At 38.7% G+C, this 18,566-nt stretch overlaps 1 protein-coding gene across 9 annotated transcripts in view; it reads left to right on the plus strand.

Annotated features, from left to right (window-relative positions):
* The window catches only part of map4k3b (mitogen-activated protein kinase kinase kinase kinase 3b), a 119,709-nt gene that overhangs the window by 10,176 nt on the left and 90,967 nt on the right, over positions 1-18,566 (plus strand). For all 9 annotated transcript variants that reach the window (XM_042333777.1, XM_007894389.2, XM_007894390.2 and 6 more), the window contains exon 2: positions 10,823-10,880. In XM_042333777.1, coding sequence (XP_042189711.1) covers positions 10,823-10,880 — 58 coding nt within the window. The remainder of the gene's footprint in view (positions 1-10,822; positions 10,881-18,566) is intronic.

Genomic DNA, 18,566 nt, shown 5'->3' on the forward strand with positions numbered 1-18,566 from the left:
ATCTGATTCAGAGGGAGTCTTGAAGAGAGCTTGTGGATAACCTTGATGATTGGTTTTAGGGCATGTTGTCCATAATGGTTTCCCACATTACATTCACTTAATTTTGAATATATGCAGGGTGACCAAAAAGTCTTATTTTTTTAGCTACCCAGTATCTAAAAAAATCATCATTTCTTAAGACTTATTAGACATTATAATGGTATCACAACTTTTTTTTGTGTGTGTGCGTATATATAATCTGGTTTTCAGGAAAAAAAATTTACAGAATTGAAATTGCAGCCGGGATAGCAACATAGGAATTAGGAGCAGGAGTAGGACCCTCGAGCCTGCCCCACCATTCAATAAGATCATGGCTGATCTTCTAACCTAACTCCAACTGCCCGCCTTATCCCCACGTCCCTTAATCCCTCTATCCTTTAGAAATTTATCAGTCTCAGTCTTGAATATGTTCAAGGACTAAGCATCTACAGCCTTCTGGAATAGAGAATTCCATAAATTCGTTACCCTCTGAGTGAAGAAGTTTCCTCAACTCTGGATGTACTCTAGCTTAACAATCATTTCTATTATAAGAAAAAATTGAAATGTAAACACTTATTCTGGGCACAGTACTGCATCTACAAGAATAAGCAAACAAGAAATTAATTGTAACACATGTTGGAAGGTTTAGATTTCGTGATGAGTTCCTATTTGCCATTTCCATTATTCCATTGTTAGACTTTGCTGCTATACAATTATTCTATATGGAGTCCTGTAGCTCAGTGATTAGAGCAGTTGCCTCGCAAGCGGGAGACCTGGGTTTGATTCCCGGCAGGGTGAAACGCTGGGCAGGGTTTCTTCCTTACTCCACACACCTTTGTTTATCTAGCAGTAAGTAGGAACCTGGTTGTCAGTTGATTGGCGGATCGCTTTTCCTGGGGTAATAATTCCTTCAAATAATAATAATAAATTGGTCACTCAATCTATGACTTTGTGGCACACTGCTGTACGCAATTGGCTGCTGTATTTCATCCACAAAATATACAGTCAATTCACTTTACAGTATATTCTGTGAAGTGCTTTGAGACGTCTTGAAGACGTGATAAGGCGCTGCATCAAGTGCAATGATTATTATTTATATTTATTACTCATAAAATTTTCCTCTTATGTATTTAGTGCCCTTTTCTTGGAAGTATGAGTTGTTGCTTATGTACTGGTTTCATATTTCATACAGGATGTTGGAAGTACAGTACTGCATTTTTAGACATCATGTTTTTAAGATTTTTTTTAAGATGTGCTGTGATGATTTTCCAACCTCATTTAGAGGAATGTTGGAATGAAATGTTTCACCATAGTTGTTTTTTATGGCTTTGAATAGCAATGTGCTCATTTTCTAGGAGAGTGGGTTTTCTTCCAGCTTTTTATCTTGAATCTTCGTCTTCTGCCCCCATCTTTTAAAGCAAAAGAATTACATCTGAATGCGGTTTTTGTAAGTAGAATATAGATATGGATTATTTACAATTTGTGTGTTTTGATGGGATTTTGCTAAGCTTTGATAAGTAGCTTTTCGCAGTAACCCTTTTTTTGTTGTACTGTGTTTAGTTCTGCAAGCCTGTGGGATTTCATGTGATAATATCGATGGATCTCAGACTAGGAGCCGTTTAATTCATATAGTGACACAGCGTGGAAATAGGCCATTCGGCTCAACTTGTTTACCCATTCCTTTTGTTCCACAAAATACCCTTTTAATATAAAATATATAATATATGTACTATAAATTTTATATATTATATACTTTATATAAAAAAGACTTATAATATATACATATTCTGAAGCTCTTTGAGGCATCCTCCTGAACCAAAAGGCATATATCAAATGTAAGTATTATTATTATTTAATATTATTATTAGTGGCTGTTATTGACCAGATCAGTGATATGGTGCTAATAGTTCTGGGCATGTCCTGACATTTCAGGCTAGGAAGGGGCAAATCAGACCAGATATCAACTGCTGATTGAAGTTCAGTGATATCTGCTTAAAGATGTGGATAACAGATGAGAACAGGATTGGACTTGATTGCATTCACTATATCTATTGAATAGTTTGCACACTGTCCAGGCACACTTGATCAGCCACTTGGAAAATATATTGGAGGTTCCTGGCATCCAACTGTATCATAACATAAGAACACCTGGGCCAGATGCCAGGTAGACTTTATTCAGTCCTTGTCTTAAAAGAGTGCATCCTACTGCATCCATGTAAATGTTTATATTTCCTGCAAATACCATTTTTGTGGCTTTGGGTGCAATTGACAGTATTTGTCAAATTAGGAACTTGTGGGATAAAGTCTGGAAAACAAAAAGCCTGGTATTTTACTTGCAAAACTTTTTTGGCCTTTGCCATATTGGAATTTGTGATTCACAAGCTGAGACATTCATATTCTGCTATGGGAAATAGTTAATGTAATTAATCCTGTTGGTGAATATTGTGTTTTAGATCCTCAATGTACTTTTAATTTCTCAAAACAAATTCACTTATGATTTTACAATATTTGTTTTCATTATTATTGTAATATAATAATATTGGAAGATTGGTTTACATTAACAACCTACATTTATATAGCGCCCCTCACTCAGAGTAGCCCCTCCCAGAGCGTTTAACCACCATTACAAGTGGATGTTCCTTTCTCTTTCAGCTCCCTAACGTCTAATTTAGAAAGTGTGGAAATTAGTCACTCAGCATCAGAAGAGTTCTAATATAAGCAGCAATAGATCTACTGTGTTCTTCCTCTGCATTACCATAATCTCATGCATAGCTCACTGTCATTTGGTGTTGGAGTGCCCTTTTGGAAATCAAAGTCAAATCATAAATCCGAGCTGCTCAGGGTTGCTTATTATTGAGGGAAGTTATGGGGCTGATCACTGTATTTTGATTCCAAGCAATGAAGATTATACTATTACTCCAATTTTAATGTCAATCTGAGGATTAGAGGGCAGAAAATAGTGACTTCCTATACAGGAGTTTGGAAGAGCTGTATTTCCTGCTGTGGAGTATACTGCTGCTGCAAAGTATACGTATTGATTGTGAGGCATAGCTCAGGTGTAGTTTTTCCCATGATTGAATAGCTTGCTGAAACTTACTGCTGACTCTGCTTTATCCAAGATACATTGTGTGAATTGAAAGCCATGTAGATTTATCTCTGCTGCCTGCAATCCTCAAATCAGGAGGAGACCAAGGTAGATGATCTGCTGATTTCCTTTTGGTGCCTGGTTCAGAGTAATGTTTGAGCGTGTTGTCCACTCGCTTTCTCTGATTGGTAATGCTTGGCACGAGTGAAAAGGCAATGGGGTGAGTGGAGCAACATCAAAGATAGTTTGTCTGAATGAGATGGTTGAAATGGTGGTAGCAGCAGAAGCTATCTATTGAATGTATAATTAATGAAACACGCTGCTTAATTATAATTTTTCACAATAAGTATATTTCTGCAGTTGTGCAGTGTATAAATGAGAAATTAAATCAGCTTTATTTAATTATTTATGTGCTTGGCTTCTTGTCTTAAAGAAAACTTCCCCTTCTGGTTAAAGATAGCAATCTGATATCAGATACAAATACACATTTATCGAACCCTTGTCGTTATTGCTTTTGAACAGGTGGAAAAGAACTATAGCAGTTCTTTGAAGACATTCTTGAAATTGGCAACTTGATGGGGTTTATTAAATCTTCAACATACCAGCCTGGCTGTGTGATTGTACTTGCATGCACTTGTTTCCATCAAATGTTTTAAATATCAGCATACCATTTTTAAAGAAAAAAATGTACCAAGGGTATTTGAAGAAGCACAGTCTGCTAATGAGAACAAAAGCTGTTATTTTCAGGTTTGCCATCCTAGGTCAGTAAAACTAGCTTTAAACTGCTGCGGGTGTTGCAACAGAAGGTTGAAATGTCTTATTGGGAAATTGAAAAATTAGGACAGACATAAACACACAGTATACAGGAATGGAGCTTCAAAGATTAATTTATAAGAGAGCTAAAAGGATGGAGCTTGGAAGGTCTGAAACTGAAGTGTTATTGTACAGGGTTACTCCACACCCCTATTGTATGGCAAGCAGCTTGATGCCAGTAATGAAGTCATTAACTCAAGAAAGGAAGCAAATCACTGGGCAGTACGGTGCAGCTGGCCCATCTGTCAGCTTAGTTGTTTGAGGATTCATGCAGTTTACCCTTCTGTGTTTAACAGTTTTTCCAGGCATTGTAGGAAACTGAATTCAAAGATTGCAGTAGTAGGCGGCTCAGTTTAAAGTATGCTGTGTTTATTAATAAAGAAGTGCTTGCGGGATTTTCTGAGATCCTGGTTCTGTAAATTTTGCTGAACAACTGTGCAGCACATTCCACAACTTGAAAAGACATGAATGTGCACAAGCTTGCGCGTGCAAATTTGTTTCAAAGCCAAGTTCAGAGTTACTTTCTGACTGCCAATGCTTTCTTGAGGTCTGGGAAAGCTCTGCACTGGTCAGCCATTGAAAACTTTGTCTTCTCTGGCCACCTGTGAAAGCCTGCTGAAAGCCTGACCACCAATGGTGGGATGGGTAGGGCAGGGAACATGAAGCAGGATGATCCTAGCAAATGAAAATTGTAATTTGAGCATGGGGGATATTTTAGCCATATTAATAATATTTTTGTCCCTCTGCATTTTGTAGTACATGGTTAAAACAGCAAATGTTTACGCACAAGTGAACTATGAATGGCAAATAGAAAATGGATCCTATTTTTTAATATTGTAAATCTTTAGTTCCATAATGTGATTACCACTATTAAGTATCTGATGTTACTGGTTTCAATTTAACTTCATCTTTGAATGTGCTTTCGACCACCCTCCCACCCCCATCAGCCCTTACCCTCCACCCGTCTTGATTCCAACTCCCAGCTCGGGTGCAAATCCTTAACTGTCCAGTGCCTTAGATGTGAAAGGAGCTATATAGATGTAATTTGTTGTTGTTACAATTTGCAATATAAAATGAGTAAATACATCTTCTTTCTGATTGTTTACAAAGCAGTGTATTCTTCTACTATTGCAGTTCAATAGGTGTAACAAGTGTCAAACATTTAATGATACAGTATTTCAAGGTACATGATACATTGTTCTTAGGAGATACTTTGGCAATGTTTGCAGTTTTCTCAAAGTAGAGAAGGTAAATTTGTTTGAGGTTACACAATCAAGTTAGTTTCGCCATAAATGTATTGATGGTAACCCTGAAGATGAAAGTGGTACATATAATAGAAAACTTCAGAAATACTGTATCACAAGTTTTGAACTTATAATACAGTACCTGTTCCAACAATACCCTTTCCTCTTAATCTCTCCCCCTCCCCAAGACAGTTTTCAAACAACTTGGGCAGGAGAGTTAAACTGAACAGCTGAGGAGGTGGTGACATACTGGCATACTGGTTGATGACCAATGTGGTGAGTGGATGACTGAGCCAACTTGCTCTTCCAGCTGTGCCCAGCCAAATTACATAGTGATCCGATTGTCTTGTCACTTTATATTTGGATAAAACCAAACTGTTGATGGATTTCAAGCCTTTTTGAGTGTCCTGAGGTAACTACAGTTGTTAATGCCTTTCTCTTGTGTATGGGTATATAGTGGGGTGATGAAGGGAACAGCACATGTACCCCTTAGCTTATTGTGTTTTCATTTTTAATCCAATTTATTTGAAAGGAAAAGTGAATTCCTAGAGGGAATATTTTCTGAGCAAAGTATTTCCTCAAGATATGGGGAGAAATAAATCAATATAAAATAGTGCTTATAGCAATGATTCCTGGCTTTGATAAAGTACACTGAGAATGTGAGTGTGTTTGGATAGAGAGGATCATGGAAATATTACCAAAAATAGTACTTTGCATAAAGCCTGAGTCCAGCAAAAAGTTCAGAACTGCTGAATGTGTAGATTTTCTAGGGTTAAATATTTCCCAGGTCAGTTGAAAGTCGTGCCCCACAAATTGGAACCAGTCCAAGAATTTGGCTTCTCCCTGTAACAAATATCCCTGGGGTGGGAGGAGTCTGAATTTTTACTATACTTTATCGTAGAAATGCATCATAGCAACATAGGTGAAGAAACCGGAAATTGTAACTGTTAGCTTCAGTGGGTGAGTGAGCTGGCTGTAGTTTATGCTTACTGGGCTGTGAGCCACTTCCTCTACTGTAAGCTCTATAAACTTAAATTCTGAAAGCATAATTGCATGATACTGGGATAACCATTATCTCCAGTAATGGTATTCCTGTTCCCCATTTTCTCTTTGGAGAGCAAGAGCAAGACACTGAGCCACATTGACCCATCTGCCTCCACTTCTTCTCAGCAAATAGTTTCTCCTCCTATCCCCACCCTGTAACCTGCGCGGTACCCCAGAGCTCCAACCTTAGCCCTCTTCTTTTCCTCATCTATATATGCTCCTTCTTGACCATGTCATCCGCAGACACAGGGTAAACTTCCGTATGTATGCGGATGACACACAAATCTACTTTACCAACTCCAGCTCCATTGATTTTCTATCAGCTTATCTGGATGAGTGCAAACTTCCTGCAGCTGAATGTGGACAAGATGGAAGCCATACTCATTGGCTCCCGTCAACGTCTTCACTCCTGCGGATCTGAACTCCTCAATCTCCCTGGGCTCTCCCTCAGACTCACCAAACCAGTGCGCAATCCAGGCATCCGTTCAACCCCCAGCTGTCCTTCCTCCCCCGCATTTGGTCCCTGACCAGGACCGACTTCCTTCACCTCTGCCACATTGCCTACCTCCGATCGTACGTTACCCCAAATGCAGCCGAAACCCTCGTGCATGCATTTGTCACCTCCCGCCTGGATTACTCAAACACACTCCTCGTCGGTCTCCCCAACTCCACCATTCAAAAACATTTGCCCATATACTTACCCGGATCAAACTCCGCACCCTCATCTCACCAGATTTGGCCAGGCTCCACTGGCTCACCATCACCGAATGGATTGACTGCAAGATCCTCACATTCGTGTTCAAAGCCATTCACTCCTGACACCTCCCTACCTCTCTGGCCTCCTCACTCTCCAATCCACTACCCGGCGCTTCCGCTTGACTGGCACCGGCCTCCTATCTGGCCTCCTCTGGACCTCAGGTCAGAGGTTGCGCTTTCAGCCACCACGCTCCGAAACTGTGGAACACTCTCCCTCAATCCCTCCTCCTTGCCCCCTCCACTTTTTCAAGTCCTGCTTGAAAACCTTCTATCTCGACCGTGCTTACTGCCACCTCCCCACCCCCGGTTCGGAGTCAGGCTCTGCCACTGTTAAGTGCTCTGAGATGCTACCCTGCGTGGAGGGTGCTATATAAGTGCAAGTTGTTGTTGAATTCAGGCCATGAATGGAAGCCCAAAGATGAGTGGATCAGTAGATATGCTGAAGGCCACAGGTCTTTAAGCTGTAATAAGACAACAGTTTTCATTACAAATATCGTTGCTTTAAACTCATAAGTGTGGGTGCAACTAAATAAACTCAATGCAATTTAAATATTTTAAAATATTTTTAGAAGTCAGTCATGCAATTTAAATTTTAATGACTTACCTCCAAGAAATCTGTAAAAACAATTCTCTCCGCTAAACTGCCCGTGCAAAATGCTAAATCATGAGCAGTGTGCTCATAGCAAATTAAACAAAGACTGAGTGACTGAATGATCACATGAGGATTCTTCTTGTTTGCTGGAAGCTGACTCATTCCAATATCTTACACTATCAAGATTGTCCACCTGTTTTTGTAACCGCTGTAGTTTTTCACAGTGAAATTATCAAAACTGGGAGGTGTACAAGAACAGCAACAATTTACACTTATATGAGCCTTTCACGTTAATAAAATATCCTTGCATTTTATATAGTGCCTTTCACGTTGGAAGGATACTTCACAGGATTTTACTGTGAAACGGAATGACTGCATTTGTAGGCAAATATGGCAGCCCAATTGTGCATAGCAATGTCCCACAAACAGCCATAAAATGAATGAACAATTTTATTGGGGGGGGGGATTGTTGGCCCGAATACCAGGGAGAAATTTCTTTCTCTTTTCGGATTGTGCCATGGGATCTTTAACATCCACCTGAACAGGCAGCCGGGACCTTGATTTAATATCTCATCTGAGGGACGGCACATTCAACAATGCAACATATTGCAGCATTACATTGTTGTGTCCAGCTTAGATGTTGTGAGTTTAAGTCCTGTCGTGGGGCTTGAACCCACAACCTTCTGACTCATAGATGAGAGAGCTTCCAACTGAGCCAGGCTGACATGCTGGGAGCAGGTGGTTGGTTTCAAAACTTATCTGAGCAGAAGTTCCAAATTGAGACTGAGCTAGGGTGGTAGTGGTGGGGAAGAAATGTTTGAAAGTGCAGTCAAAGAGGAGGTTTGTCAGGTGGGATTAGAAAACTAACAAATTGCATTTATATTGTTCCTTTCCCATCAGGAAAACATCCCAAGACATTGGACAGCTGAAGGTTTGCACCCAAGCTGAGGGTTGGCTTTAGGAGGGTGATGGTCAAGAGGGAGAGGGGGAATATGACTGAAGGTGTAGTCAAAGAGGAAGGTTTTGAGACCAATTTCGAAGGAGGAGAGGGAAGTAGGGAGACAGAGGTACTCTGGGATATAGTTCTTTGGGCCAGATAGGCTGAAGCCTGACCTCTGATGGTGGGGTGGGTAGGGCGGGGACTTGAGGTAGGCCAGTACCTGTGAGCAGCGAGAGTAGGTAGGTTGGTAGGATTTGAGCAGGGAAGGAAGAGGAAAGGCAGAGGGATTTTGAGGGAGAATTCCCGAGCGATGGGGCAAACAAAAAAAAATTACATTTGTATAGCGTCTTTCACGTCGGGAGGAAGTCCCAAGGCGCTGGACACCACGGCGAGTGTTTCAGAACCGAGTTGGAGGTCGGGATTGGGAAGGATGGAATGCAGGGGTGGGGGGAAAGGAGGGGAAACGAAGGCACGGTTGAAGAGGAAGATCTTGAAGGAGGGAAGGGGCAAGGCTGAGGGACTGCGGGATGGAGTTCCTGATGGTGGAGGCAAAGTGGCAGAAGGCCCGTCCACCGATGTTGGGGAGTGAGGTGAGGTGGGGGACTTGAAGCAGGCTGGATCCTACTGAGCGGAGGGAGCGGGCAGATTGGTTGGGGGTTAGGAGGTCGCAGAGGTAGCGCGGAGCAAGGAATGGTGGAGCCGGGCAGTGTTGCGGAGGTGGGGGAAGGCAGAGCAGGTCATGGCACCAATGAGGAGTAGAAAGGATAGTTGAGGGTCAAACAAGATGCCAAGGTTCCTGACTGTCTTAAAAGTACTCGAAGGTTGACAGCCAATGGTGGGGCTGGCCAGGGGACATCAAGTAGCCAGAGTTGGTGGAGTAGAAGGGGGTGGCATTGCAGAGAGAGGGTAGAGATAGATATAGAGCGTTTTAAAGCTGTGAAAGCGTTCTGTTTTTCTCTGTTGCTCTTAGGTTTTAGTTTGAATCCTTGAATAATCCCTTGAATAATCAAAACAAATGATTTTGCAATCAACACTAAAAATTAGCACAGAATTGCAAAAGCCTTTGCAGTAGTTTCAAGTAACGGCACTCATATCCTATAAACAAAAACATTTTTAGTATAAAACTACAGTTATCTAGATTCTTATATGTTAAGGAATGTTAAACCACTCATTTTGATGAATGGATCACTCTCATTGCCTTTATTGTCAACAACTGGATAGGGCAACAAGTATAATATGGGTTAAATGTTGAAGTTTGCTTTGCAACTGTTGAAAATTAATTGAAAGATTATTACCTCCACATAATTTGAATAATCATCTAGAGACCTGGCATTTTGCAGGCTGAAGTAGGATATGCTTGGAGAGGCCTTAAACTTGTGTACTATTCCAATCACTCAGGCCCTCAAAAAATCCCAAATACTGGATACTGATGTGACGTCCCTTTGGTTTTTAAGTACCTAGGTTTTCAGCTGCTGCTTTTAAAATGTTGCTGATCCTTGAGTAATGCAGTAGAATTGTGACCGATTCTCATTAATGTAAATCTGCAGTCTGCAGAATACATAATTTTTTTTCACTCTTGCCAACATAGAATGAAGTCGTAGCAAGTTATGTAGGAAGATGAACTGTATTATTGTGTAAGGCGTTGCGTACTTTGTTAATCTTCATTCCTTGTTCAAATTATTGAGGGTTCTTCTACGTCAATTTTGAAGCAGTAAAGCTGTGTACATTTTAACTTAATCATATTGATAGTGAACCATTACTGGTATGAGGAGAAGCTCCCTTCTCTTTTTGAATAATGTCATGGGATCATCAAGGTCCATCTGAAACAGACAGATGAGTTCTTCATTCAACATCTTATATGAAGGATGGCAATTCAGCGCTTCACCAGTACTGCAATGGAGGCTCAGGCTGGACTGTGAGCTCAAAGTCCTGACATTGGGCTTGAATTCACAACCTTCTGACTCTAGTGCTACCAACTGAGCCAGGCTGATACCAAGTGAATGATATTGCGTTTGAAAATTCAAACATTACATAAACGTCCTTGCTTGTGACATTTTTAAGAGTCATACGGAAGGTACATAAAGGTGTGTGGTTGGTGAAAAGTTGTTTTTAAATTGCCCTCAACAAAGGTTCCCTATTAAGTATGGTTTTCAAGCTAAGACTTGAAGAGAGTGTTACCATATTTCTTTGGGTGGGAGGGGTTGCTGGGGAACACAAGTGAACAATGTGCCAATTACAGAACCTCACTATTGTAATATTGCAACTAGTAGATAATGTTTGTGCAATTGAAAATTCTGAATATTTAAGTTTTCTTTCTCTTTTTGCTGCAGGCTCGAAATGTCAACACTGGTGAGCTGGCAGCTATTAAAGTCATTAAGCTGGAACCTGGTAAGTAATTGTATTAGGTCTAATAAGACTAGTTCTACACAGGATTTGTGTTGCAACATTTAGATTATCTCTAAAGCATGAAATTGATGTTGAAATGTATAAAATTCATTTTTTCCCCAAGGATATAGAAGTTGTATAGTGTTTTAACACTAAGCAAATTCAATTTAAGATTTTTTTTCTTTTTTTTTATCTCCAATGTTGAAATTAACCATACATCCCTTAGTCACAAGGGATCGTTTAAAGTATAAACGTCATCAAAATATCTTCACAGGAATTGAAGGGAAGAAGGATAGGTGTAGAGGTAGATGATCAAATCTGGAATTACTATTGGGATAATAGAAATGTTGTTTGAAGAAGGTAGCTGAATGATGCAATAATGTACACTATAATGTAAATTGGATCAGTAGATCTAATTCAAATCTAATTGGAATTTTTACTCAGTTGCTGAGTGATGTACTGAAAGCATTTCATACCAATAAAACTAAGTGAGTCCAAGTGATGACCGGGCTCAGATTTGTACCACTTTCCTGCTGGGAATCAACCCGAATGCTGCTCAGAAAACTGTTTTGCAGGCATACTGGCCAAGAACTTGGCAATGCCAAAACTTTCAAATCCTATTCATGTCAAATTGGCATCATTTTAATAATAATAATAATAATAATTTGGTCACTTCAATCCACAACTGATTGTGGGACACTGCTATGCGCAATTGGCTGCTCATTTCTCCCACAAAATATATAGTCACTCACGACACTTTACAGTATATTCTGTGAAGTGTTTTGAGACGTCTTGAAGATATGAGGCGCTATATCAAATGCAAGGATTATTATTATAATGTGTTACAAAGAAGAAGGCATTGATAGATTTTAAAGTTGGAAATGAGTAGAAGAAAAACTTAAGCAATAACACAGAGAGAAAATAAAACAGATAGAAAATAAAACAACTTAACGACAGAATGAATGTGGAAGGAGGGAATGGCTGTAGAAAGTGTGAAGATTTTTTAAAAAGTTAAAATATTTTAGTATATTGGGTTTAATATTGCAGTAACAAAGGCATGTTGATGTTTCAGTAGCTTGATTGCTGTTGTACAGTTTGTTTTCACTGCCACTGGATGAGCTAAAATGTACAGAACCTCTTGGCCCAGTGAGATGGGACTTACAAGATCACAAGAAGGTCCTTTGGCCCATTTGATCTCATTCTACCAAAGTATCTAACCAACTGTGTTATTACCATATTGTAGCATCACTGTTAAAAAAAACAGTCGAGCATCCTGGCCTCCTGGCTACCTTTCATGGTAGCCTGTTTCAGTTGTTAATTACCCTCTGAATAAAAAAAAACTTCTGGGCTTTCAACTCAGACCCACAAACAGTCTAGGGTTAAAGTCAAGTTCTTAAACTGTAGTATAATTAGTTATTTATTAGGTACTTTGTTTGGCTTGTGTTGATACTAACGTGTACAAAAACAAATTTTAACAAATAATGAATTTTTGCGTTTGATATAGCGCATTATCACATCTCAAAGTGCTTTACAGGATATACTGAAAAGTAGATTGTGTATTGTGTGGGCGAAACGCAGCAGCTAGTTACTCACAGCAAAAAGCAGACATAAGCCTAATAAAACTTGTTTTTTTTATATGGGCCAGATTATTAATTCAGTTTTCCTTTCTAAATTACTTTTGTGATGAGTGAGGTGGAATTAGTAAACACATCACTGCATGTGAACCCTTTGACAAGTATGGAGGTGTGAGATGACAGGAAATGTTCAACTTCCTTGGGAGAATTTGACTTTTAATTATACTTGTGCTCCCATTATTTTTAACAAGTGTGAAATGTAAGTCCCTTCTGTCAGCACTTCATCGTAAAGACAAAAGTTAATTTTGTACCTGAAAAATACTCTTTTCAAGTGATGATATAAATTAAACCTTTTAGTACTTCTTGTGACTTCCTTAATGAATCTTGCACTGATCCTGTGCTTGCTATAAAATGTTAAATTTACCAAGCTGGAGTGGAGAAAGGCATTATTTCAAGGGAAGTATTGAATGACGGATAGTGAAAATTAAAATTATGGATTCTCAGAAAGATGTGTGCAACGTATGGAGAGACGGCAAGGACTTAAAAAAAAAGTAGACTTTTCATTTTAAAAAGTCAGAGATGGAAAAAACATTATCTGAAGTGTGTAGTCATTTGATTGGATGATGGACGCAAATGACAAAAAACGTACTTAGAAGAAAATGCCAGTAATGCTTCAAAATCAAAATTTTGAACTATTGGATTACCGTACTAAAAAATTAAACTTAATTACATAAGAACAATGAACAGGCTTGATTATTTCAAGAACAAATTAGATAGATTTCTGTTAGAAAATAATCTTGGGATATAGCATATAGTTTTGGACACAACATATCAAGCGACTGCCAGAATGGTGGAAGGTGAAATAGATGGATCTTGGTCTTCTTTCGCTTAGCAAATTCTTTTGTTAACTTAATTTGCTTGAGATTGTAAAAATGGGACATGTGAAGATTAAAATAGGTGAAATAAGATAATAAACTGCAATATTAGCAAGTATTGGTATGATGATAGAATGCAAAGAAATCATTGCAAAATACTAAATCTTGAATACACAGTATAAAGAAAGGGATATTACAAATCAGAAATAAAAATGTGAAAGGCAGAAAAAGGCAGCACCTGAGAGAGAAAACTGGTTAATGGCTATATTCAACAAAGTAGTTTTCATGGAGAGGAGGGCAGTTGTGGGATTTATCAAAGCCCTGAATTGCCTTTGATTTATGAAGTGGAATGAATAACAAAAAAAATTCTGCTCAACTTGACCTTATGTCTCTGTCCAGAATACTGTATGTACAACATTGCAGATTACATATTTGAACAACCAACTCAGGAATTAATTTTAGCATTTTTTCTTAAATAGGCCGTAGAGAGGAGGGAATGCTTTGGATGGTGTTATGTTATTCTTTACTTTTCTGAAGTATAAACATTGCTGTAATAACTGTATGTGAAATCTGTTTAGTACCAGATGGCTTTTGAAGCTGAGTCTTAAAACAGCATTTAAGAGGGAATTGAAGCAGTGTGTGGAGAGCAGAGGCTATGCGTGAAGTGATTAGAGCAGATAGCTTCAGTGGGACAGCTAGCATAGATGTGATGGATTGAAAGGCCTCCTTTGGTGTAAGCATTCCATTAATTTAAAATTGGATAAGCAGAGAGAGCTAGGAGTTGACATACATAAATTTTTAAATAGTGGAAAGGCAGGTGGACAAAGCTGTGAAGAAAGCTCATGGGATCCTAGGTTTCTAAATCGAGGTATGGTGTATAAAACTAAGAGGTGATGTTTACTTAACTGGTCAAAATCATTGCACTACAGTTAGAGCATTTTTACTTTTTTTGAAGAACTCACTTTAGAAAGGATGTAGGTTTCATAAATAGATGCAAACAGCTTATTTGGATCAACTAGTTTGTTCCATTGTTTATCCTCCTCGCGAGCCCTTGTCTCTCTTCTATATGCCTCGAATTTTCAAATTTGCATCCAATTTCCTCTTAAAATACTTGATGCTTTCTTCTACTGAAGTGAATTCCACTTTCACGAGATCACAAGCTCGGTTCGGATGAAGAAAAGATTTACCAGGATGATACATGGGATGTGTGGTTTGAATTACGAACGTGCGGAAGGAACCGGGCCTATTTTCATTGGAACAAAAAGGTTGAGGGGATACAGGTCTTGAAAGTCATAGTTTTTAATAAGTAGAAGGTAGGAAGAAATTATTTCCACTGGTCAGAGATTAGAGAGCATCAATTTAAGAAAATTAGCAAGGGAGTAAAGAGATTTTTGGAGAGTTTTTTTTTACATGGATTTGTGGGGAGGTGGAATACCCTGGAGGTGCAGTGGTCCAGATAAGGTATATACAGTGTTAGCTTTCTAAAGTTCTATGGTACCATAACCCTATGGAAGTTTGGTTGCAGTGCAGTGTGACCCACATGTAAATAGTAATGATACTACATTAACTGTCATTATTTGTTGAGAGAGTTTCCCATTTCCCACTCCTGGCTGCGGCCTCTTGAGATCCATAACATCCCAAGCCATTTTATAATGAACCTGCAATAGCTGGTTCCACTGCTCATGCGCACAGCCAGCCGGCGTGCTCAGTGCACACCCAAGCTGGATTGGGAAAAGGACAGCTTCTGGGTCATCAAGTCGCTGCCAATGTCGCTTCCTGTGTGATGTGCAAAGAGGAAAATGACTGGTGACCCTTATGATCCAAATGTTATCCGGATGAGCAGAAAAAAAGCACTCTGAAAACCCACTCTTATTCACTATGTGTGAAGAACGTTGAAATGACTTCACTTGAACCCAACATTGGATTAAAACCTTGTGATCGGTCCCTGGTTTGTTATTTTATATAATATATATGGTTAGAAATGAAAATGTTCTCTTCTGACTTTCCAGTCAGTGCGACTTCCTCGATGCCGTGCAATACATTGCTCATAGCAGTCTGTCAGACATTCCAGTAAATGCCTAAGTCAGTGATTCTGTTCGTCAGGTGCAGAAGAAAATATTCCTATTGCTTCTGACACGTGCATGCTTAGAATGAGATTAACATGGCAGAAAAACAAATCTGCAATTTTTAAAAATAAACATTTAAAGGGATACTTTCGAATATTGGTTGTATAAGTGTTTTATGTCCCTAACCATTTCTGTGATAAATATTATATTTAATCAACCCCATAATTAAATTTATTTAATTTTAAATAAAGTCTTATATGAGGAGAAAGTTGGTGTTTGGGGAGGGCTTGAGTTGCACCTGGAAGCAGTGGTTTAATACGCAAATTGTCCCTTTTCTGTTCTTGTATACCAGCATTAAGGTGTCAATTTTCCTGTGTAGATTATTTGTGTAGTTAAATATTTTTGCTTTCAGAGAAGGTTTTTTTTGGTGTAAAAATATATAGTTCAAACCTTTTATTCACCTTGTAACCCAGCAATTGAGCTAATCGTGGCGAATGGTCATGAAGTATCACTAAACTTTGGTTTTAGTCTGCAGCTTTCATGTCTTTTTCATAAGCATTAATTGGACAAAGTCAAATTAATTGTCTGTCTGTACAGGTTCTTGGCTTTAAAATTTTGCATTGGCTGCGAGGATCGTTTCACTTGACTTGAAATACTCTTCTGCACTTTCCTTGATTATCTTTCCAACTTCTCATTATGAAACCTGTGCTAAATCAGTAGGAGGTGTTGATGTGGTTTACCAATCTGTTGGCAGGAGAATTGTTCCCAGAATGTTAAAGATGGGGTGGGATACAGTATCCGCAGAAAGGAAAGTTCGATTAATTAATACATTACCCTTTTGTGTAGATACTACACTGAAGCTTCCTGTGACTCGGCAATTATTCTTTGCATTTGAAAGCAAATCCATTACTAAACTAACAAGTTAAGGCACTGCTTCCTGATGGGATTGTAATTCACTTTTCAGTCGACTTGTGAATTGGTTACAAGGCGAATAAATGATACTCTAGGCGAGAGGTCGCAACCTTTTTGCTTGGCCAACAAAATAAATTTTCTTGTTTGAATATTTCTTGAATTTTGCCATAAATCAAGAAATATTGAATTAAGAAACTGGAAACAAAACATTGATTTGAAACAGACTTACCTTGACTTGTGCAAATTTTCGTCAGGCCACTTCCAGCCCACAGACCACGGGTTAGCCACCACTGCTCGAGGCCCTAAATAGCTGTTTGTAACTACCTTGCAAATGAATGAGAGTCCAGGGGTTTATTTGCAAAGCAACTACCAGGCAGCTTTTTCTTGATTTGACTATTCAGGATGATGAGAATTTTGGCACTACATTGCACCACGTTATCGAAACACCATAAATCCCTCTCCAATCTGCATGGTATTTTCAACAGAGACAACTTGGATTTATATAGCGCCCTCCTCGCCGGACGGCGTTTCAGAGCGCTTCACAGTAATGGATCCCATGTAGAGATACAACAAATGGGAAATAAGTTTATATTTATGCTATGTTCATCGTTTGAATTGCTTTGATTTGACGATCTCCCTTTGACCAGAGTAACTGGATCTGGTTGTGTTGCACTTTGCTCCGGCTTCGTGCTGGCTTGTTTGCAATGTCTCAATAATTTGCCTACATCCTACCTATGTGAAAACTGAATTTAAAAAAATAAGGAAACCAATACCGAAAGCAAGTTATTAACATTTTATCTTTAGAAGCAACAAAGCAGTTGAGACTTTTCCAGTTAAGACCATTCACATTATGAATGCTTGTGGGACCTTGCACAAATACTGTGTTCAAAGTGGCTACCTTGTTTTCCTATGAAAAGTTACTTGACAACCATTCACTATGAAGCTCTCTTAAGATATTTTCAGTGTCACATATGCAATATCAAATGCAAAGATAACTACTGTTAACAACATGAGCTTAGAATGTGCAAAAGCCATTGCACCAAGTAGGCTGTCTCCTGGGTAAAGCACTGCACAGCTACTCCCCATTCCCAAAAGGCAGTCAAAAACTTCTGAAAATTCTTCCCCCCCCCCCTTACCAATATCCTCCGCTCAACTGTGGCCTGACAATTGTTCTTGAAAGAAAGTGACTTAACTTGCAGAATTGTGTAGTGCTGCTGTAATCATAAGAGTTCATGCTGGTTTTGCCTCTTGGCTAAAGTGAGTCTGTAAACCTCTTATGACATTTCACATAATCTGTCACTTAATATATATCACGGGGAAAATGAAATTCAAAGATAGTACTTGATGACTTCTTATCTGACTAGTTCAATGAGAATAAAAGGGCTTCAGGGCATTGAACGTAATTGATTTTTGTTTGCTATCAAATACAAGAATGTACAGGCATAAGGGGACTTGAATTCACCTGTTGATGTTTAATACATTTTCACATGCTTGTGTCCATCTTCTGAGAGAAAAATGTGACTTGTTCCAACATTATGAAAAGTTCAGAAACCTGATTTTGAAGTTTTTAGAAGTTCAACCCATCTGTTTGTTGTACTCTCTGCGAGAGATGGGGAAAATTGTTTCCACATTTTTATTGATTTGACTTGTGAGCAGTGTAATATTCTCTGTTGAGTAGACAGCAAATGAAAGTTTTCAAGCACCATGCATGTATGCTACTCAGTGACACTTGTGAGATTGGAATATTATTTTACTATATCTTAAGAATTATAACATTTAATGAATGAGAAAGGCAATACTGAAGCTGCATGTAATGTCCATCATGATTTTCCTCTAATAATAATCCTTATATTTGACATAGCCCCTTATCACATAGTTGAGACATCTCAAAGCGCTTCAAAGGATATACTGTAGAGTGGTGTGTTTGTGTATTTGTGTTGGTGACATGTTCTTTTCAGTGAAATTGATTAAGATGTGTACTCTTGTCAGAAAGCTTGTTATAATTGACAATCTTCTTTCAGCAATACTCCACATGTCATACTGATCGATGGGCAAGACCATTTCAACTACAGATTGTATTAAGTTTGTCAGGAAAGCCTGAATTCAATAACAAATAAAGAACAAAAAATGCATAATTGTAGCTATGTGCTAAAGTAGTTGATTGTGATAAATGTGGGTATATACAGTATATAGCTTTTCTCAGTTTAAGTTCTGTTTGAGATCTAATTTACAGAAACAGTGCTATATAGCAACATATTAAAA

The sequence above is a fragment of the Callorhinchus milii genome, unplaced genomic scaffold (assembly GCF_018977255.1).
Source record: "Callorhinchus milii isolate IMCB2004 unplaced genomic scaffold, IMCB_Cmil_1.0 Scaffold3, whole genome shotgun sequence".
Lineage (NCBI taxonomy): Eukaryota > Metazoa > Chordata > Chondrichthyes > Chimaeriformes > Callorhinchidae > Callorhinchus > Callorhinchus milii.